This window comes from Pipistrellus hanaki (genome assembly GCF_964339955.1).
Source record: "Pipistrellus hanaki genome assembly, chromosome: 8".
Classification (NCBI taxonomy): Eukaryota; Metazoa; Chordata; class Mammalia; order Chiroptera; family Vespertilionidae; genus Pipistrellus; species Pipistrellus hanaki.
In genome coordinates, this window is record NC_140510.1 from 57,864,114 (window position 1) to 57,886,550 (window position 22,437).

General features: G+C 48.6%; 1 protein-coding gene across 15 annotated transcripts in view; it reads right to left on the bottom strand.

Moving 5' to 3' along the window:
* Nucleotides 1–22,437, bottom strand: part of MROH2A (maestro heat like repeat family member 2A) — a 45,251-nt gene that overhangs the window by 12,609 nt on the left and 10,205 nt on the right. For 13 of the 15 annotated variants that reach the window (XR_014795680.1, XR_014795681.1, XR_014795682.1 and 10 more), the window contains 21 exons: nucleotides 22,124–22,222; nucleotides 21,146–21,297; nucleotides 20,447–20,590; nucleotides 19,693–19,785; nucleotides 19,436–19,514; nucleotides 19,238–19,351; nucleotides 16,991–17,067; nucleotides 15,978–16,097; nucleotides 15,539–15,649; nucleotides 14,249–14,396; nucleotides 13,253–13,293; nucleotides 12,684–12,825; nucleotides 12,405–12,457; nucleotides 11,893–12,000; nucleotides 10,576–10,695; nucleotides 10,125–10,247; nucleotides 8,637–8,789; nucleotides 7,434–7,556; nucleotides 6,494–6,573; nucleotides 3,277–3,385; nucleotides 2,384–2,479 (listed from right to left, as the gene is read on the bottom strand). Coding sequence is in view for 12 of the 15 variants with exons in the window: in XM_084891739.1 (XP_084747865.1) it covers nucleotides 2,384–2,479; nucleotides 3,277–3,385; nucleotides 6,494–6,573; nucleotides 7,434–7,556; nucleotides 8,637–8,789; nucleotides 10,125–10,247; nucleotides 10,576–10,695; nucleotides 11,893–12,000; nucleotides 12,405–12,457; nucleotides 12,684–12,825; nucleotides 13,253–13,293; nucleotides 14,249–14,396; nucleotides 15,539–15,649; nucleotides 15,978–16,097; nucleotides 16,991–17,067; nucleotides 19,238–19,351; nucleotides 19,436–19,514; nucleotides 19,693–19,785; nucleotides 20,447–20,590; nucleotides 21,146–21,297; nucleotides 22,124–22,222 (2,285 nt within the window). In the remaining 3 variants the exon portion in view is untranslated. The remainder of the gene's footprint in view (nucleotides 1–2,383; nucleotides 2,480–3,276; nucleotides 3,386–6,493; nucleotides 6,574–7,433; nucleotides 7,557–8,636; nucleotides 8,790–10,124; nucleotides 10,248–10,575; nucleotides 10,696–11,892; nucleotides 12,001–12,404; nucleotides 12,458–12,683; nucleotides 12,826–13,252; nucleotides 13,294–14,248; nucleotides 14,397–15,538; nucleotides 15,650–15,977; nucleotides 16,098–16,990; nucleotides 17,068–19,237; nucleotides 19,352–19,435; nucleotides 19,515–19,692; nucleotides 19,786–20,446; nucleotides 20,591–21,145; nucleotides 21,298–22,123; nucleotides 22,223–22,437) is intronic. The other 2 variants (XM_084891741.1, XM_084891740.1) reach the window with 2 other exon arrangements.

The following is a 22,437-nucleotide window of genomic DNA, read 5'->3' on the forward strand; positions in this document are numbered from 1 at the left end:
GATAGAATAAGAAGACAGAAAATCAGGAAGGATACAGGAAACTTCAACAACACTAGCAACCAACTTGGCCTAATTCATGTTTAGAAACACTCTGACCAATACAGCAGGATAGTTTTCAAGTGTACACAAGGCATTCGCTGAAGGCAGACATACCCGGACAACAAAATAACTTCCAGTCAATGTAAAAGGATTCAAATCATACAAAGTATATCATCAGACTACAATGGAGTTAAAGTAGGAATCAAAAACAGAATGACATCTGAAAAATTCTCAAATATTTGAAAATTTCTAGATAATCCATGGGTCAAAGAAAAGATAAAAAGAGAAATTAAAATGTATATTGAACTGAAATAAAGTTAGAACATGACATATTAATGTTTGTGGGATATAGCTACCAAGAACAAAGTCATTGGGCCCACACAATCAGATTTTAAGACTTACTGTAACAGTACAGTAATCAAGACAGGATGACACTAATGAAAAGATAGACAAATACATCATTGGAGCAGAATAAACGTTCAGAATTAGAGCCACACATACATGATTTTTGACAAAGGTGCAAAGGTAATTCAATGGATAAAAGATAGTGTTCTCAACAAATGATGCTGGAACAATTGGTTATCTGTGTGCAAAAATATAAAAATTACATAAACTTTGATCCATACATTACACCATATACAAAAGCTAACTCAAAATATACCATAGACTTAATTGTAAAACCTAAAACGATACAGTATTAGAAGAAAATCTTTGTGATCTTGGATTAGACAAAGACTATTAGATATAACACCAAAACCAGGATCTATAAAAGAGGGAAAAAATTATAAATTAGACTTCATCAAAATTTGAAACTTCTGCTCTTCAAAAGACACTGTGTAATTTATAAAAAAAAAAAAAAAAAAAAAAAAAAAAAAAAAAAGAGAGAGAGAGAGAGAGAGAGAGAGAGAGAGAGAGAGAGAGAGACTGAGAGAAAATATTTGCAAATTACATAGCTAATAAAGGACTTGTATTTAGAAAACATAAAAACTAAAAACTCAATATCAAGAAAGCAAACAACCTAATTTTTAAAAAAGCTACCTTTATCCTTCAAAAATGGCAAGATTATGAAAGGCAAAGACTAAAGAATTTTTCCAGACTGAAGGAGACTAAAGAGACATGACAATTCAATGCAATGCATAGTCCAGATTGGATCCTGGATTGGTAGAAAATAGCTGCGATAAAAAGCATTATTGGAACAATTGGTAAAGCCTGCCGATAAACCATAGATTAGAATATAGCATTGTACCAATGCTAAATTTCTTGATTTTTGATTATTGTGACCGATATAATAAAAGCCTAATAAGCTAAGCGTCTGGTCATCTGGTTGGCCATTCAACCAATCAAAGTGTAATATGTTAATGATATACTAAGGCCACTCAACCGCTTGCTATGATGTGCACTGACCACCAGGGGGAGACAGTTGACTGGTCAACCAGTCACTATGACCACCAGGAGGCACTGATGTGCACTGACCACCAGAAGGCAGATGCTCTGACCAATAAGTTGGCTTGCTGCTGGGTTTTGGCTGATCAGGACTGAGCAAGACAGGCTGGACATGCCCTGGAGCCCTCCAGTAGTTCCTCCCCAGCTGGCCAACCTCCCACATCTCTTTCCAGCCCCAATCGTGCAACTGGTGGGGTCCCTTGGCCTGGCCTGCACCCTCTCACAATCTAAACTGAGGGCTCTGCCCCCCCCCCCCCCCCGCAGTGCATGAATTTCGTGCACTGAGTCTCTAGTTGTTATATAAGAGACTATTCTTGCCCCAGCTGAGTGGCTTAGTTGGTTGGAGCACCATCCTGTATATCAAAAAGGTTCAATTACCAGTCAGGGCAGATACCTAGGTTGTGGGTTCAATTTCCAGTTGGAGCATTGATGGAGGCAATGGATCAATGTCTCTCTCTCTCTCTCTCTCTCTCTCTCTCTCTCTCTCTCTCTCTCTCTCTCTCTCTCTCTTTTCCTCTTTCCAAAATCAGTAAAAAAAAAAAAAAAAAAAATCTTCAGGTGAGGATTAAAAAAAAAAGGAAAAAAAAGAGAGTAGAGTATTCTTGTTCTTAACTTGTTCTGCAACTGTCTATGATTTAAAAGATGTGTGTGTGTGTGTGTGTGTGTGTGTAATAAGAAAGAGAAAAAATGTGGCAAAATATTAAAAATTGTAAATCTGAGTGAAAGGTATACAAGAGTCTTTTTACTATATTTGCAACTTTTCAGCAAATTTGAAATTTTATCTAAATAAAATTACCAAAACAATGTTTAACTCATACCCCTGTTTCCCACAGAGAGTCTGGCCCTCAGGCCAGCTTCCTGGGAGAGGTGGCCATCCCTGGTCCTCTGCCAGACAACTCACATGCACCATCTCCTGCAGGCCCTTGGGGTCCATCTGCCTCTGCAAGAGGCCCTCCATCAGCTGCTCCAGGCCACTCAGGGCATTCGTGTACAGGGTCTATGACAAGAGAGGGAAAAGCCAGGCAGCAATGAGGAGGGTGCACAGTGTAAGATGATCAGATAATCAGCCCTTTTACTTGGACTCAAATTGAGTGCTTTACACTTGTCTTCTCACACGGTGTAAAAGTCAGCTCCTTAAGAGGAACCCATTTCACAAAGGAGGAAACTGAACTCCTGAAGTCCAGTTCTCCTGACTCTTCTTCCAGGGCCAGGCCTAGGAGGCACAGGTGGCTACCTGACCACAAAAGATTTGTCCTTCTTTTCCAACAATGTTCCTGGAAAATAGCTATCCAGTCTGGGACATTTCCCAGCACTCTTTAGATTTAAGTGGAGCCATGTGACTGAGTTCTGACCAATAAAAGTGGGCAAAGTAGCTCATGAATCCTCTATACCAGTGATTGGCAAACTCATTAGTCAACAGAGTCAGGAGCCGCGGTTTGCCGTCCACTGCTCTATACTCTTTCTCTACCTCTCCTTGCTAAATATCAATACTCATGCGGACCTTCAGAACCAGGCATTGAAGAAGGCATGGCACCTGAATAACTGTGTGAAGCAGTTCTATCCCCACCCCCACTGCCAATTTGAACTAAGCTCTCATGTTGTTACACCACAGAGATTTTGGAGTCTGTCTGTTACAGCAGTTACCATCACCTTACACTGACAAACAGAGCCTGCTGCACTTTGCTGCCTCTAACCACAGATGGGTGGTTCAGGATGGTGGGCTCTCAGCACTGTCGTGATAAAGTAAACTTCCAGGTCCCGACCCAGAAAATGAGGTGGCTCAGAGGAACCTACCTTAATGGACTTATTGTCCTTTCCTGGGGGTTGGAGAGAAATTACAGAATGTATACTGATATCCATCAGCTCACTGTTTTCCTCTGTGGAGTAGAAAGGCTTCACTTTGCTAAGGAAAGAAAAAGTGAGAGAAGAAGTGTTCAGTGGAATTTAACCTGTTAACGGAGCGGGACTTATAAATACGTCAAATGTAGCTGAAACCGGTTTGGCTCAGTGGTAGAGCGTCGGTCTGGTCTGCGGACTGAAAGGTCCCGGGTTCGATTCCGGTCAAGGGCATGTACCTTGGTTGCGGGCACATCCCCGGTAGGGGATGTGCAGGAGGCAGCTGGTCGATGTTTCTCTCTCATCGACATTTCTAGCTCTCTATCTTTCTCCCTTCCTCTCTGTAAAAAAATCAATAAAATATATTTAAAAAATAAATAAATAAATAAATAAATACGTCAAATGTAAACAATATCTGGAACAAGGAGGACATATGAATACGTCCTTGAAATATATGTTGCACCCTGAAACGGACAGTATATATTTTTTGTAATCTTTATAATTGTTTGTAAAATTTATAATTTTTTAATTCGATGTTTCCATTTTTTGTTGGTATTCTTTTCTATTTGTTTGTAATTTTGTATTTTCCTTTGTGCTTTATATATAAATAAATGAAAATATATATATTTCATTTATTTTAATTAAGTATTAATAAAAAAAATAATATGAAATTACGTCCACTGGGCGTGACATACTGACACGTCCTAGTGAAAGAGTATGCGCCCGTTATACATTGCGTAATTAAAAAGGGAACTCCCCATTAACAGGTTAAGATCCCACTAGGAGGGGTGGACAACTCACATGCACCATCTCCTGCAGGCCCTTGGGGTGGAGGCATGTCACAGATCAAGAGAGATGCCAGGTTTCCTGGTTGGGGGTTTAGGTGTGCACCCTCTCTAGGGGTTTGTGCTCTGCCCAGCCATCAGTGTCCAGTAATTATGTCAGGGATTGAGAGGCAGATCCAAGGGTCCAAGGCCACCTCTCCTACTTGATGTCTGCTCTAACCCTGTCCATCCCCTGCTCAGAAACATTCCATTGCTCCTCCTAGAACACAACCATGGACTCTGAATTCCAGGCTGGTACTAGCCCATGGGTAAAGTGTAATGCTCAGACTAGCAGCAGTAGGTCACGATGGAGTTTATTAAAAACTAGAAGCCTGGTTCACGAATTCATGCATGGGTGGAGGCCAGCCAGCTGCCCCAATGGGGGCCATCAGGCAGGGCCGGCAGTGGGACCCAACCTCACAGGAGGTTGGCCAGCCAGCCCTGACCCTGATCAGGGTGGGAAAGGCAGATAGGGGGCCTGGCCAGCCAGGGGGAGGGCCTGTGGGAGGTTGGGGGAAGCTGAGCAGGGCCCCAATCAGGCCAGTTGGCCTCTGCAATCCATGTCATAGTTAGCGGTCATTCCGGTTATTCTATCATTCTGGTCGCTTGTCTTTTATATATATAGATGCCAATTCTATAGCCTCACCTCAAAGCTACTAAATCAAATACTCTGTGGATTAGGGCCCAGCCATCTGTGTTTTGATAACCCCTCCAGGTTTGTACATAGCTGCTTCAGGCATCTAGCCCATTCTTTCTTTGTTTTTAAATGCATCTTTATTGTTTAATGTATTACAGTTGTCCCCTGTGCCCCCACATTTGACCTCCTCCAACCCTCTCCCACTCTCTCCCTAGGCCTTCATCACACTATTGTCTGTCCTTGGATTATGCATATACTAAAGGTCTAGAGGGATCCCTTGGCCTGGCCTGTGAGATCCGGCCAAAATTGGCTCTCCAACATCCCTTGAGGGGTCCCAGATTGTGAGATGGTGCAGGCCAGACCAAGGAACCCCACCAGTGCACGATTGGGATCAGGGAGGGACATGAGAGGTTGGCCAGCTGGGGATGGACTGCAGGAGGGCTTCAGAGCATGTCTTGCCTGTCTTGCTCAGTCCTGATCAGCCAGACCCCAGCAGTGAGCTAACCTATCAGTTGGAGCATCTGGCCCCTGTTGCTCAGTGCATGTCATAGTGACTGGTCAATAAATTGACTGTCTGCCCCATGGTGGTCAGTGCACGTCATAGGGAGCAGTTGAGTGACCTTACCATATCATTAGCATATTACACTTTGATTGGTTGAATGAATGACCAGATGACTGAGCACTTAGCATATAGGCCTTTATTTTATAGGATGTATCTAAGTTCTTTGCTTAATCTCTTCCTGCCCTCCTTTCTGAAATTGGTAAGTCTATTACATACTTCAATGTTTCTGGATCTATTTTGTTCATCAGTTTAATTTGTTTAATTTGTTCATTAGATTTCACATATAAGCGAGGTCATATGATACTCACCTTTCTCTGACTTGCTTATTTCACTTAGCTTAAGCCCAGATCAAAAGGTAAACTTTTTTTGCCAGCTCCTTTTTCTAGCCCCTGTTATAGCAACGGAATTGCATCTAGCTATTAGCCCCCTTTTTCTGGTCTTAGATTTTTTTTTTGTTATTCACCTGCAAACACTCAGCGCTGACCTCTAATTCCTTGTGTATGTGTTTGCCTTACCTCCAAGTCCCTGAAGAGATGTGTGTGAAATTGATTTCAAATATGTCCATGTGTTGCCTCTAAAACAACAGGCATTTCTGCTATGAGTTTAAATGATGAAACTCCTAACTAGTGAAGATTTCCTAAAGAGGACCCAACCACTTCAAATATAGATTTTACAAACACATAGCTTCTTTCCCCAACCCCTCACCCCACTGGTGGGTGGATAGTTCCCGAAGACACCCCTCAGGTATTCTTTTACTTATATTATTTGTATAACTGTATTAATACCATGTTGATATGTAACTTCCTTGACTGAATCCAACCCAGCTGGGAGGAGGCCATCTTTCTGCTGATTATTCAGGATCACGTGTGACCTTTTGCTCAAAGCATCTCCTAATGGACCAAAGAGCAGCCTACCTATCTGCCAGTCACCTCCCATCCAAGGAGAAGAGCACAGCCTGAAATATTGTTGAGAATTATGGACAAGAGGAATGGGAGCAGACTCCCATCTTCCAGGTGGCCCACTGCCCAGGAGTTGGCACCCAAGACCCCTGCTATGGAGGTGGACCTGCACCAAGGAGTGCCGAGGGATGGTTTCAGGATTTGCATCTGCCCAGGAGAGGTGCCTGGGGCACGAGCAGGGGGGCCAGCTCACCTCAGGTGCAGGAGGGCATCCATGGCCATGGTGCGTATGGGAGACACCAGATTGTCGGTCGACTCTGCCTTGATGATTGCCTGCCGGCAGAGCAGAGCAGTGAGCTGCCAAGTCACCCAGAGTTCCATACAAGGAAAGATGGGGCCCTTAAATCCCAGGGGTCCTCGTGGTGGCAGTACTCCCAGCGTTAGTGCCAGGAAGACCTGATGTTTTTAGGATCACTTGGTCTTTGCCATTTTTGGGGAAAAGCAAAATCTGGTGAAAGGTATGGGACTCACGATGGATGTGTGATTCCCATCCAGGTCTGTGTTACTTGAGTGTATCCTTGGGAAAACTACTTCCCCTGCCTGAGTTCCCTTACATGTAAAACGGGGACTCCACAGTCCTGTGACTGGTGTAAAATGACGTGAGCAGGGCTCCTGGTCCAGGCAAGAGCCAAAGTCAAGCTCCCTTCTCAGTGCCTCCCATACCACCCACATCTCACTTCTCTCCTGAACTGCTTCTGACAGGAGCGGTGTCCGGGGCCGAGGCATTGCAGGGCGTGGGAAGGTCTGGGGCCATGGGCAGTGGCTGTCCCACAACCTCCATTAGCACCTGTCATCGCTTCTTGCCTTTGGGTGACTGACATTTTCTAGATCTTACCAAAGTTCTCTGCAAAAATAGTTTTAAGCTTTGCCTGCAGCCAACACCTGCCCATAGGTCCGTCCTACGTATGGAAAAACACTGGGGCGACAGTGGGGCTGACCTGGTGGACCTGTGTGTCCCCATCCTAAGGGGGAAAATAGAGCCTGGCTGTTTCCTGGCCATGAAACCCTTTATCAGATATGAGACTCTCATCTCAGAATCCCTATAGTTGGATCACAGCAGAACTGAGACAGACGCCCTCAGGAACTTGCAGAGTTAGACTCCATGCTGCCCAGGTCCCAGGCCCCCAGCTTACCATTATCATGGCAGTAAGAGTCGCCTTGTGGGCAAATTGAAAGTCCCCCGGGCCCTTGAGGTTTTCGATGGCACTGGAGATCTGCACCACACTCTTCATGAAGGCCATTTTGAGGCAGATGTCCTGTGCCCAGACCAGACAGAGGGATGGAAGAAGCGTGTTGTGAGTGAGTCCAAGGATCCCCAGCCATAGTCTTCGTGCCTGGACCCTGCAGCCACCTAAGGTTGCTCCTTCCACCACCCTTAGAGACACTGACAGAGCACCTGCCACGTGGTGGGGCTGTGGGCCAGACACCCCAACACCTGTACCTGAGGGAAGCAATGCCAATCAGTGAGCACACTCACTGACCAGGGGCACCAAGCCCTGTGTTTCATGGGAGAAGCAGAATAAGTTATTGAGATAAAACCCTCTTTGCTTTTACAACAGAGATGAATCTTGAGGGCATTTATGCTAAGTGAAACAAGCCAGACACAAAAGGACCAATACTGGGTGACTCGGCCCATTGGAGGTACCTGGAGCAGTCAGATTCAGAGACAGTAAGTGGAACGGGGACTGCCAGGGGCTGGGGAGGGGGCTGGGCAGTCATTCAGTGGGTGCAGAGTTTCAGTTATTCAGGACAAAGGTGCTGGAGATGGATGGTGGTGATGGCTGCACAACTAGATGAATGTACGTAATGCTACTTAATGGGTCATGACGGTGACCTTTAGGTTAAGGCTATTTTACTACAATTTTTAAAATAATAACAAAATAGTGTGTGCTTCATTCTCTGTGTTTTCTCTTCCTTGTTGTTCGAAGAAAGTAGCTAGTCCCTTTGCATTTCTGAAGACAACCCCACATCTTGTCCCTTATGAAAGGCCTATGGGCAGCTGTCTGGGGTGGAGGGCAGAGGCTAGGGAGGGAGAAAGACAGGAAAGGGGCGCTCATCTTGTGACTTCTGAGGACCCATACTCACCCCTCCCAGCACTTGAAGGAGGGGCTACATGCCACATCCTCCTGCAGCAAAAAATAGTACAGACTGGGGCAATGGGCCTCCCAAGTGCTGGGAGTCATGTAAGACTCCTGGGTGTCTCCATGTGGGCTGCCTGGGCCCCGCTCCTGGTTACACCTCCACCCAGAGAGGGATGCAGGGTGACATTCTGACCACCTGGCTAAAGGAGGGCATCTCCTGGGCACTGACTGTGGGTCTGTGTCTCCCTGGGTTACCTGGGAGCTGCTGGTGTAGTGGTGAATGATCTTGGCGGTGATGGGTGTGTCCACATGAGTGAGGAGCATCTGCCAATGGCAGTGCAAGGCCACACAGCTGTACATCACCATGAGAGCGCTCTTCACTGTCTCCCGCCTCCAGGGGTGGTCCTTCTGCAAGGCCAACGACAAGGAGAAGACATGCTGGGCGGGGGTGATGTGCTCAACTTGCCCTGCTGGGAGCGTGCAGGGTCAGCCCCAGATCATCTCTGGTTACAAGACCAAAAGAGCCATTAAGTCAGCCAACTGTGCCTAAAACACTTGTTCATTCAATACTTTTATATTGAGCACCTAAAACATGCTGGGCCCTGGGTGTAGTGTGGTGAGTAAGTCAGAGCAAGGTAAGACTGCCCATTAGCGGTGAGCAGTTGGCTGTGTGGACACTCCTAAGCAGAGGTTGGCTGAGGATGCCCTCATACCTCCACCTGCCAGGCACCTGCTCTGGCCCAGGGGCTCTCATGATGCTGGGGATCCAGCAGGAACAAACAGCGTCAGCCTTGCTCTCCTGAGAGGCGGTGTCGGAGACTACCAAACCCTCCATGGACATGAGGCTGGAGACCCTTGAGCCCTGCCAGGCTGCAAATAAAAGCCCAGGTCTCAGCTCCTGCTCTGTGGAGCAGGTTGAGAAACTCTCCATCCAAACAGCCAGACCCCCAGGGCAAGGGTGGAGGTCAAGGCCAAAGCCTGAGGCATCAGTGACTCCAGATGACTGCCCACTGGGCCTCAGTCAACCTGTGGCACCATGCCCTGGAGCAGGAAGTTGGAGGAGAGGCTGGCTAGGGGCTGCTTGGTTCCAGCACCTGGCTTTACCACTGGCCAACTGCATGCCTTTGGACAAGCTTCACTGTCTCATCCATACCACCGCCATCCAAGCCCCATTGATTCACTAAGGCAGAGCTCCCAACACGTGGAAAGCACCTTCACTTTTTCAGACCCAGTGGGTCTGGATGAGGCCTGGAACCCTGCATTGCCAGCCTGCACCCAGGTACCCTCATCATGAATAGCTAAAGGCTCAGACTGGGTTCTGGAAAGGCCTACCTTGTGTCCTTTAAATTATCAGGAGGCCTCCAGATTGTAGTCATTTTGAGGATAGGAGACATGGAGGGAGGGTTCTTTTTTAAAAAAAATGTTTTTATTTATTTTTATTTTTTGGGGGGGAGGAAAGGAAATGAGAGTGTAGAAAGAAATATCTATTCAAGAGAAATATCAATCGCTGCCTCCTGCATGCCCCCTTACTGGGGATGAGCCTGAAACCTGGCATGTGCCCTGACAGGGAATCGAACCTGTGACCTCTTGGTCCATGGATCAATGTTCAACCACTGAGCCACACTGGCCAGGCAAGAAGAGGGTGTTCTTATTGTGACTAGGTAAGAACCTTGGTTGGGTGCTGAGAGCACTGTTGCTCTAAGAGGCTCCTAGAAACCTGGTTGTAGAGAGAAGGAGTCTTACCCGCCAAGCACCGATCTGCCAGGACTCCTCTGATTCATGAATCTTCTCCTCAAAGTCCTGGAGCACACTCAGCACAGTCTTCACCTGGCCCTGGGCGCACAGGCCAAAGCACAGAATCACACCCTGTGGGGAGACCAGGTCAGCTGGGGTGAGGGGATGGGCAGGGGGCAGAGGAGGAGCCCCCCCATACACATGTACACACATGAACACACATGGGTGCACACACACGTATACACACGAACAAGCACACACATGCACACATGGGTACTCACATGTATACACAGAAACACATATATGTATACACACAGAGGCATGAATGCATATATACGTGCAACCACGTGTACACACATGCACATACATGCACACATATGCGTGTGTGTATGCATATACCATATTCCCCGAGGGTCCAGAGAGCTCTGGCAGATAGGAGGGGGCTGCAGGGTGCCTTCACCTCTCGGTCACAGTCCTTGCTGTAGTCGGTCTTGTACAGCAGCTCCAGCAGCAACACCTCCACTTTGTCGGCCTCCAGGCCTGTGGCCAAGGTAAAGCCCAACGCCCGGTACAGGAAGCTCTAGGATGTCAGAGGACAAATGGAACTTCAGTGTAGAGTCTTTAAAATAAATGTTCAGCCAAAACCAGTTTGGCTCAATGGATAGAGCGTCGGTCTGTAGACTGAAGGGTCCCAGGTTCGATTCCGGTCAAGGGCTTGTACATTGGTTGTGGGCACATCCCCAGTGGGGTGTGTGTGTGTGTGTGTGTGTGTGTGTGTGTGTGCAGGAGGCAGCTGGTCGATGTTTCTAACTCTCTCTCGCTCTCCCTTCCTCTCGTAAAAAAATCAATAAAATATATTTTTAAAAACGAAAAATAAATAAAAACAAAACAAAATAAAATAAATGTTCAGGGGCAGTTGGATTGTATCTACAAGGACTAGCATATTATAAATAGTGGAGGCCAAATTTCTCTCCTATACAAATTGAAACAATTTACACTCCCACCAACTAATCCGAGAGGACCCATTTTACCACATTCTCTCCCACAACAGGACATTATCAGTGAGAGGTGGGACTTTCCCACTTTCATTTAATTCTTTATTGGTCATATAGATCACCTTTGCATAGTTTCAAGGTCCATTCTTTGAATTTCTGTCTATATTCATTCCCCATTTCCGGTTCAGTTATTCTCCTATATTGTTTTCATTTGTAAGAACTTGGTGTATATATTTGAAATCCACACAACTGTAGAAGGTAACTATGATTAGTATTTAGAGATGAGAAAGCAAGCAGGGAATGGTAGAACCAGTATTTGAAAATCAAGTGTAGTCTTATGCTCATTTCTTAACAAACGTGATTCAGAAGACTTAACCCAGCAGATCACTTTCAGTGGTCTATTTCTCCAATGTCTCATTTCCCTTTGATTTTATTTATGACTAGAGGCCCAGTGCATGAAATTCATGCACTCCTTTTAGGAATTTGACTGGGAGTAAATTATATTGCAGATTAATTTGAGAACAATGGACACCTTTACATTGAGGCCCTATTTATAATATATCTTAAATAATAAAATATTATTTATTATATATTTATTAAATATAGGGTCTTGGGAAGAAAGAAGGAGGCTCAGACCTGTGTGGTTTTGTGTGTGTGTGTGTGTGTGTGTGTGTGTGTGTGTGTGTTTTAAGAACCTGCTTGTTGAAGCTCTCATCCAGTCACCAGCTGGATGAGACAGCCATGGATACAATTGCTCTCACACAGCTGCTGTGAGGACCAACCTTCTCCAGGGAAGGGCTGTCAAAGCTCTCGATCTGATTGTTCAACTCTTTGCCCAGACGCAGGCTCCAGTTGGAACCCCGAGTCTTCTTGAGGGAGAGTCTCAGAAACTGGGGAGGCAGAAGACATGGGTATGCAGTCTCCAGTAGGACTGTGTGGTACTGAGTAGTGACCCACCTTTTCTAACCCCCTCCCTAATCAGTGAATCCCTGTACCCATAAAGCCCTGATCCAGTGCTAACATTCTGTGGGCCTGGGGGTTTGTGAGATTGTGAGATTGTGGGAGGAGTGTCACCCTTGTGCTGATTCCTAAGTACTTGAATTCCTAAGTACAGAATGGAAGGCCCCCTGTTCTCCCCTGCGACTAGACACTGCTGTGGAATGCATGGTATTCCCCAAGTCTTCTAACAGGAGAGTGTGTCCTTTAGGGACTCCTACAATCTCCACATGCCAATCCCACCATGTGTCTGCCCATCCATCCTCCCCAGCCTCAGCAGGCTGGGTCACCTCTTTACCTGAATCAGCTTGTCCTCCCAGGTCTCCTGATTCCAGGTAAACTTAGTATGTTCTGCAGAAAGAAGGATCACACGTGCTACTCTCTGCTGCTCCCTTCTGGGGCACCTCCTTAGCCTGGCCTGCAAAGCCCCCCATGGGGCATGCTCACCACATGCTATATTTCCCTCCCCACCTTCCCAAGGACCAAAGTAGGCTGTGCTGGTCTACCATAGCCTTGCCTTCCGGTGTGCAAGCCACGCAATTAGTACCCCAGTCTGCACGCTGAGAGGGCACTTCACCTTCCAGGTACTTGATCAGCAGTGGGATCTCCTGCTCCCACATGTCAGCCATGGAGGGTGCAATGCTGTGGCTCAGGGTCCTCAGAAGGTTGAGCATGGCTATCCCCCTCCCCTCCCCTTCGTAGGGGGATGACATCAGCACCTGCAGGAAACCAAGACTCCAGTGGGGCTCTGCCCATGGTCTGGGCAGCCCTGAGCTCCTCACTCCCCACAAAGAACACCTGGCACCAGATCATGAGCTCCTTCCCTACCCCCTGGGTCATGGATTAGCATCTGGAGTCCACACAAAGGTGCAAGATGGAGCCCGCCTCCCGGGGACAGGCAAGCCACTGTACTGGGGGTGCTTTGAGATGCTCAAAGGCTGAGCAGAGCAATCTGAGAGCAGGTCCGAGTCCACTGTCCCTGGCACACATAAACCAGAGGGACAGCAGGGACCAGGAAAGCTCTGTTGTGCCAAGCGTCCAGCTCCCTCCTCCTTCTGGGGACGCTGTGAATTAGGAGCTGGAGGGAGAGGTAACACAGGACACAGCCTCAGCCAGGCCAGGGCACAACCTGGGCGAGCAACTCACCAGGAGACGAGCCAGGAGCTTCTGCGGTGCAGGCAGGTCCACTGAGGAAGAAGGAGATTCGACCCCCGCTGGAGTGCTTGGCCCAAACCAGGATGTGCCCCAACCCTGTGACCCCAAGGTGGAGCTTTACCCTGGATAATTGGCTTATCCTGACAAGAGTGGAGAATTGTGCTATGGGCTGGGGCTTAGAAGATGCTATTTTTAAGATAAGCCCACTTTGTAGTGGACACCATGAGAGTGTGTGCCTCTTCCTGTGAATCTTGGTATTTATTGAGCCAACAGTGATCAGACACCTGCCTCCCACCTCCTCACAGCTACAGGTGCTGGTAGTCAATGAGTTGGTAAGAAACAAACACAGCGCTTGGGCCAGTGGGCAAGGGAGGACCAAGCTTCCTGAGAAGTTGCAAGTGAGAGAGCCAAGTTGGGAGTGAGGGGCATGAGGAAGACCTTAGTGGGTGGCCTCATTGGTTGCTCAAAGCAGGTTCCATCGTTTGCTGTCCCTGGGTTCTAAAGGGCACCTCAAACCACCTCCCTGTCAGCCATGCCCATCAGCAAACCCTTGGGCCCTGACAGCAGCCCCCTGGGAACAGCAGTGTCATCCTGCACATAGCTGGGCCTAGTCACTTTTTTGAGTCTTATGTTCACAGTGCTCAGTCACGGGGACCACAGTGGAGTGACTTACAGAATGCACGAGCTGGGACATCTATAGTTCCTCCACCTGGCTCACAGCAGTTCAGAGAGGTCACATGAGGGGAGCGGCTGAGCCAGGACCTCAAAAGGGTGGGGTCTGGGCTGAGTCATGGGGACATGAAGAGTGAGCCACCAGAGGAAGTTGTCCAGTGTTAATACACCCTCAGATGAGGCAAGGGCAGGCCTTTGGCCTGGCTGTTTGGACTCTGAGATGCTTCTTATAGGAGGGGAAGTGTTCAGAGACATGGAGGGTCTCACTTAAGGGACCTGCCCAATCCCACCAGCTGGCTCAGGGATGCTGCCCACCATGCCTGCTCTTGCTGGCCGTGTTGGCCTCCCCATCCATGATGTGGAACTGGTGTTCTGCCAGGTTTGTGAGGCTGATGCAGATGGGGGTCAAGACCTCCACGTTATCGGTTTCCATGATGTAGCACAAGAGCCTCACCCAAAACTCCTGGTGGAGAGAGGGGGCCAGGATTAGCTGGGACTAATGAGGAGCTGGCCACATGAGGAGATGGGTCAGGCTCCCCCATAGTGTGGGCCTCACCTCAGTTTCCCAAAACTGTACTTACACCCACTGACATCCTCAACCCTGGCTGGCTCTGCTGCCAACTCCAGTCTTTATCAGGGCCATCAAGTGACACTCTTCCCTCCCCACCCCAATATGGCAGAGGAAGCCAGCTAGTCCTAAGGGGCCCAACTCCCACCCCTGCTGACTTCCACCAACCCCACACCATTACATTCTCTTCAACCAGCACCCTCCCTCTGACCCAAAATCCTACAGAGGTATACACTGGGCAGATGACTCAGCTGAGCTTGCCTACTGTGATGGTCAGATTTATGTGTCAACATGACTAGGTAAGAGTACCCAGTTATTCAACCAAACACTACTCTAGATGTGACTGTGAATGGGTTTTATAATCCTTAAAGGAGATTATCCGAGATAGGGTGGGTGGACTTCATCCCATCAGTTAGAGAGCAAAAAAACTAAGTTTCTATGAGGAAGAGGATATTCTGCCTCATGACAGCAGCATTAGCTCCTATCTGAGTTTCCAGCCTGCAGGCCTGTCCTGAAAACTTCAGGCTTGCCAGCCCCGACAATTGCACAAACCAATGCCATGAAGTAAACTGCGTGTATGTGTGCATCTCCTATGGTCCTGTTTCTCTGGAGAACGCTGACTGATACAGATTCTTGGAGCCCCCCAACTTCACCCTTCCATCTCCCCCCTCCTTGGATGATTATTGAACACCCCCAGCTAATGCTGGTCCCCCTAAGCCTCACTACATGTCTCTGGGAATACATTTTGGGCAATAAATCAGCTGATACATATTAAGGCTTACTTGTGTGCCAGCCATTGCCCAAGCATCTGGGGGCTCTAAGTTCCCATCAAGCACCTGACTCTGGAACTGGATCTTGAAGGATTACAGCTCAGGCAATTGGAAAATCAATGTCCCCAGGCATCACAGGCAGTGGGAATGGGAGAAGCAACAGCACAGCTCTGGACATGCACCATTTTCCCAAGCTGGCACCATGCAGACACGAGCAATTAGTTTCAGTGTGCCAGCCCAGTGGGCAGGTGGGTGGGGCTCACTCACGTTGGTCATCCCACTGACAGCAGAGGTTATGATCTTCACGGTGTCCATGGTGACTTTGTGGACCATCTTTTCCTCCAGGTCCCTCTGATGATAGCTCTCCCTGCGATTTGTCTAGAATGCAGAACCAAGGGGGCCCCTGCTTGAGAGCTGGCAAGGGGCTTGCTGTGTTCTTGCTTCAGTGTGATCTCCTCACCCTCCATGGGGTTGAAGCCCAGACACTGAATCTCCAGGATGCCCTGAGCCCAGAATGCCTCTCTGTGTTTTCTAGACTCCTCCCTGTGTAGCTGCACCCACCTTTACCTATAGTTTACTGGGTCTGCATACTGTGTCAAGGATGTCTATGCATATAGTTCAAGCTCAGGTACATTCCTTCTCCAACACTTTGGAAACCACTTCTAAAGTCCACCTGCTCCATGGTCTGCATGTCAGGACCACTCACCAATTTGTAGGTGGACAGGGTCAGCTGAATGGACACGTACTTTAGGCCCCAGCCTTTGATCCTTTCCTGGAAGCCAGACAGAGCCAACTGGCCGATGATGCGGAGAATTGCCATCCTCACCTGAGAGGACAAAGTGGCAGACACACTGGAGGTTAGGGTGGGCTCCAGGGTGGGAGGCTGGGCATCCAACAATCAGTCCCATGACGTGAGACAGTAGAATTGGGGTGTTCTGGGGCTGGAAGGGGTCTCAGGAGCCACGTGGCCACTACCCACTCTATTCACTACCCCTGCCTCATCCAGAGGATGCCACTCTGCAGCATGTCCTCCCCAGAATCTCGCCTGGACCTTTCAGAGACATAGAGTGACTGCCTTTTACGTAGACAGGTCCATCCTCAGGGGACAACCTGAGGCTCCCTGAGGCTCATATGTGGGCCAGCACAAACAAGCCTGTTCTCTCTCCCCCAGACAGGATTGAAGACAGCTTTGCGTGAACCTCCAGTCCAAATCCCCCATTCCCTCCTCATTTCTGCAGACCCTCCCATTCTGGACCTCTCCTCTCTGGGGTCAGGCAGCAGCCCCCAGGTTCTGAGGCCAGAACCAAAGCTACACTCCGAGGTGGCCATGGCTGCAGTGGCTCCCTTATTTGGAGGGTAAAGGGCAAATCCCTGGTTTGCTTTTTTCACATGCAGTAATGACCTACAACACTCCTGGCCTGAGCTGAGTCCCCTTGGCCTGCCCTCTGTCTAAGTGTGTCTGAGACCGCAGTGGGCAGCAGTGAGAGTGAGAAGAGGGTGAGCCACAGCTTTGATGGGCCTCATTCACCTCCAGCCCTACTCAGGGCTGGCTGGGAGCTAGGTTTTCTATTGAAGGGCATTGCTTCAGGAGGCCAGCCTTCACCCACAGAGCTGGAGAGGAACCAAGGGCTGCTGATGGAAGAAGGCTCCTGCTGACTTCCCTTTGCTTCCCAGCAGGGACTTCTGAGCACCACCCCGTCCAGGTCTCTGGCCTGTTACCTTGGAGCGGGTGTCAGAGATGGTGTTCTTGACCACTCGGATGGCCAGGCAGATGGTCTTGATGTTCATTTTGGGATCTGAAAGAGGAAAACCATCCTGGAGGGCCGATGGCTTCAGGGATGGGCTCTGAGATGCCCAGAGCAGCAGAAGCTCACCTTCCCTGGATAGGCATCAGGTGGCTTGTCCATGTCACAGCCTCCTGAGCCTCCAACTCACCACCACATGCTGAAGGGCACTGCCCTCAGAAGCCTCCCAATGCCCGGCCCACCCCAAACTGGCCCATCCTAGGGCGATGTGTTTATGCCTCATTCCCTCAGTCCCTACTTTCTCTCTCTCCCTCTCTCTCTCTCTCTCTCTCTCTCTCTCTCTCTCTCTCTCTCTCTCTCTCTCTCCTAAAAACAGATCCTTAGGTGAAGAATAAAAAAATAATGGTACACACCCAGCCGGTGTGCTCAGAGCATCAGTCCATGAATCAGGAAGTCATGGTTCCATTCCCTATCAGAACATATGCCCGAGTTGTGGACTTGGTCCCCAGTGGGGTGCATGCTGGAGACAGCCAATCAATAATTCTCTCTCATCATTGATGTTTCTACCTTTTTCTCCCTCTCCCTTCCTCTTTCTTAAACCAATCAAACCATTTTTTAATAAAATAAAAAAATTTAAAATAGTGCTGCCCTGGCCAATGTGGCTCAGTTGGTTGGATATCATCCTATGCATTGAAAGGTTGCTGGTTCAATTCCTGGTCAGAGCACATAGGTGGGTTGTGGGGCTGGACCACCAGTGGGGCATGCAGGAGGCAGCCAATAGATGTTCTGTTCTCATATCAATGTTTCTCTCTCTCTCCCCCTCCCTTCCTCTCTAAAAAAAGTAAAAATGTTTGTTTTTTTTTAATATTGTATGTTCATTGCAAGATTAAAATTAAAAAATTACAATTCAACACTAGGTCCTTTTAAACCAATTTATGCATAAATATATAGATTTCTTTTAAATAACTAAGGTAATGCTATATATACTGTCTCATACTATATTATTACATTAAACACATAAAGGGTAGCTTTTCCACGCAAAAGTATAGATTGAATACACCCTTAATGGCTATATGATACTCCATTATTTGGTTATACTATCATTCCAAGAATTTCCTATTGGAAAAAAAAAAAAAAAAAAAAAAAAAACTAGGTGTTTCTAATGTACAATGTTACAATGAACATTTGGGCAATTATTTCATTCAGACAATTGACAAAACGTTAGATTGTTGAGCCCAGGTTTTGGTCCCTATCCAATTGAGCATACAAAAATTCTTTATCATTTACACCCCTATCAAAGAAGTATAAGAAGCTGGTTTCTTGTTCGTCTAGACCAGAGATTAGCAAACTGTAGCCCATAGGCTAAATTCAGCCCAAACCTGACTTTTGTAAATCAAGGTTTATTGTAACACAGCCAAGCTCTGTAGTCTATGGCTGCTTTTGCTCTGCAATGGCAGATTGAGCCACTGTTCCAGAGACCATGTGGCCTGAAAATAATTTTACTATCCCCTTTTACAGAAAAATAGCTAGGCCAATCTAGTGATTATCATCTCTGCCCACTGGATAGGTAGAAAGGGTCTTGTGGGTGTTTAAATTTGATTTCTTGAAGAGAGAGGTAAGAAATGCAAATTTAAGCAGAAGGTCCCGCACTATCAGCAGAAGGTCCCGCACACAATTGCCAGGTTTGTGCCTTGCACAAAGACACTCAGTTCAAGGGCTGAGCAAAAGCCACCCAGGCTCTTCTCACCATGTACCTGCAGGACTGCATGCTGCCAGCAGGCGGCACATTGTTCGAAAGGTGAGGTCTGAGCTTGTGCTTGGCTGGAGACAGAATTTTCTTTTTGATATCAAGGCCAGAGTTTGGGTTTAAGGATTTAGAATCAGGGGTTTAGACTAAGGTTGAGCATTGGGTCAATGATGATTTAGGGATATACCTACATGATTTATGAGGCTAAAATTCACCTTTGGGGTTAGTACTAGAATTCACATCAGCAGTCTGAAATTCAGACTCAGTTGGAAGCTGGGATCAGAGTTTAAGGAGAGGGTTAGGTGTGAGGAAGATGGGTCTGATTAAGTTCTAGGATAGAAAACGTGAAGCAACTGAGAGCGTTGGCTCCTTAACCCACCCAGTGGTGCCTACAAAAGAGGAAGTGACATAGGTCCATACATGGATGAAACCCACCTCTCCTGACCCCCACCCGCCTTCCTGCCCTTGGCTCACCATCTGCGCCCACCACTGCCCTGATCAGGGTGAGGGTTCCCACGCGGATGGCTTCCTTGCTCATCTCCATTTGGCTGAGAAAGAACTTCATCAGCTCCTTAGGGAAGGAGCGAGCTGCAGGGGGAAGGGCAGTTTGAGTCCCTCCCACTGAGCCAGAGCAGTGGGGGAGGCAGGCCCCAGCTGTGCGGAGAGCCTCACCGAGAGCTATGAAGCAGTGTTCGATCTCTCTCACGTTCTGGCTGCTGAACTGCTGCTGGACGGAGGCCTTGGTGCACACCTGGGAAGGGGCCATGCAGGGAGGGTGGGTGAGATCACAGCCGGACAGTGGGATGTAGGTGCACAGGAGAAAGACAAAGCCTCCACCGCCCTTTCGACCTGGTCAGCTACCTGCTGCAGCCCGCGTCCTGAAGATCCACCCTAAGAATGCCATGCCCAGCCGCGCTTGCCAGCCTTACCTGGGTGTGCAGCTCTGTGAAAATAGTGTGTAGATGCATTTGGGGGACAGGGGTGCTGGTGATGACTGACACTTCCAGGATCTGCCTCAAGACCTGCAACAGATGGCCAAATGGTGGCAGATGACCTTCCACCAACTCAGGGTCACAGTCTAGACCCTTGATGATGAAATGATCCTGAATTTAGGCTGGGCCTTAAATCCAGTGACTGGTGTCCTTATAAGAAGAGAAGACACAGAGACAGGAACTGGGAAGAAGGCCACGTGAAAATGAAGGACAAGTTAGGAATGATGCTGCCTCAAGCTTAGCAATGCCTGGATACCAGACGCTGGGAAAGGCAAGCAAGAATTCCGCCCCCCCCCCCCCCCCAAGAGCCTTCAGAGGGAATGCAGTCCTGCCCATACCTTGAGTTTAGACTTCTGGTCTTCAGAACCTTGAGAGAATGAACTTCTGTTGATTTAAGCCGTCCACCTTGTGGTTCTTTGTTATAGCAGCCCCAGGGAACTACACAAAGGTCACAGCCTCGCCGTGGCCTCTAAAACCCTTTGGGATCTTGTCCCTTCTCCCTAAAAGTACCAGGCCCCATGGTTCCTCATAGGGCATAGATATTGGGTCTGCTGTCAATCGTCCAAATATCAGACATCCCACCTTCCATCCAGATGGCACCTCTCCTCCTCTCACTCCCCCTCCCCCCGACCTCCCCAGTACAATTGGGGACCAGGCCTCCAGCCCAGGTGAGTTCCTGCACAGCCCGCACCTGCGTAATGAAGAGGGCCTCCAGGCTGCCCTGGTATTCTGCCAGCAGCAGGGGGAGGTAGTCGTACACCTCCTCCCGCAGGTCATCGTTGGGCAGGAGCAGGTTCAGCATGGGCCTCAGGGACTTGATGACCCCCAGCTTCACCTACCACAGGAGGGGAATCTCAGGATTCTTTGGCCCAGGGTCCCCAGCAAGGCCCAGTCATGTCAGCCCTGTCCACAGAGTCAAGAATGTGTGACAGAGGGGACCTTGGAAGTAGAGTTGAGTCCTTGCCCAGGGCCCCACAGGTGAGCAGTGAGGCCTGGCTGTCCCCATAAGTCCTGACTCTGTCACTTGGGTGGCCTTGTACAGATACTTATTAACTCTGTGTCTCTTTCCTCATTTGTGAAACAGTCCTATAGCATAAAGTTGGCATGAAAATAGCTCCCATAGGTAATCCACATGGAGAGCTCCCACTTGCACATAACATGACCCCCATCTAGAAGCTCCCCAGGCTTTATCAAGCCGGCCTCCTGGGACACCAGTACCTGGGCATTCAGGGGCATGACCTCCTAGCTCTGTCATTAATTAGGTCACTATTTCTTTGAGGTCCTGGGAACAAGGCTGGACCCAGCGGCGTCTCAGCTCTCCCAGCCTCACAGGCTAAGGAGCCATTACGTAGGGGAAGGCAGCCCCCCACCTGAGAAGGGCACATCTTACCTCTGGGTTGTTGCTCCTCAGCCACACGGTCACGAAATAGCGATACATCGGGAACAGCTTTATAGCAAACTGCTCCTCCGTCATCACAGGGTACATGCTGTCCTCCAGATGCCTCAGGTAGAACTGCACCGTCTCACAGAAGGTCTCCATGGCTATGGTGGGAGAGGGGGAACCCAGAGGGGCAGGAGGCAGAACACAGCCCCATCCACAGAGTCAAAAATATGTGACAGAGGGGACTTTGGAAGTAGAGTTGAGTTTTTCTCCAAGAAAGAGGGAGTGCTCACACACTTCCACAGCTAGTAGGTTACTGAGATGGCCAGGCACAACCCAGAAAAATTGCCTCTGCATCTCTCCCTCTCTGCCCTCCCAGCCCCTCACCACTCCCTAATTTTTTATCCCATATACCTGTGTATCCCGGGATTGGGGAGCATTAAGCACACAGGCATGTCCAGGCCCTAGCCCTTGAGATTCACATGCAGGGGTCAAGAATGGGGCTTGGACATAACTCTTTACCTACATCCTGGGGACGCCAATACAGAGGGAAGCAAACCCAGTTTGCCCTATTTTTCTCAGGGTTCAGGGATTTGGGGACCAAGAAAACATTATTTAATGAAAATGTGGGCACGGAGATCAGATATAAACAGCATCAAAGACCTGCCCAAGTCAGGCCCAACACAGAGACATTTCCCCTAGCCTCCACCCTGTGAATCCCATCTCCTTCACTTGTCTTCTCCTGAGAAGCTTAACTACAGAGCAAGCTACTCCAAGTTACAGGGATAACTTCCTCCTCTAAGCTACCTGCCCCAGCCTGGAGAGCCAATCAGAGGCCACACCAAGTAGTAGATTGAACAAATGTTTGGGAATAAATGAACAAACAGCTTCTGGTTCAACAATCCCCACACACCCCCACTTCTTACCCCATTTTTCCCTCCAGCACTCTGATTGGGCCAGACCTGCAGGCCCACGGGGAACACGTACCACCACAGATCACCTGGCGCATCTTGGCTTCATTGACCAGTCTCAGCATCGTGAATATGGTTGCCAGGGTGATGCCCATGTAGGGCATGAACTCAAACACTGTAGTGTGGAGGAGAGGTTGAGGGGGCAGGGTAAGCCGGAAGAAAGCAAAGATAACACCTCTACTTTGCCCCCAACCCAATCCTGAGGTGCCTGCTTGCTGAGCCAAGGAACCCCCTTGTGCCGCTGCGACCACAAGAAATAGTGTGGAAGTCAAGAGGTGAAGAGCCATCTGAATGTAGGTGAAGAGAAAGGAAGACATAAAAGGGATGGGG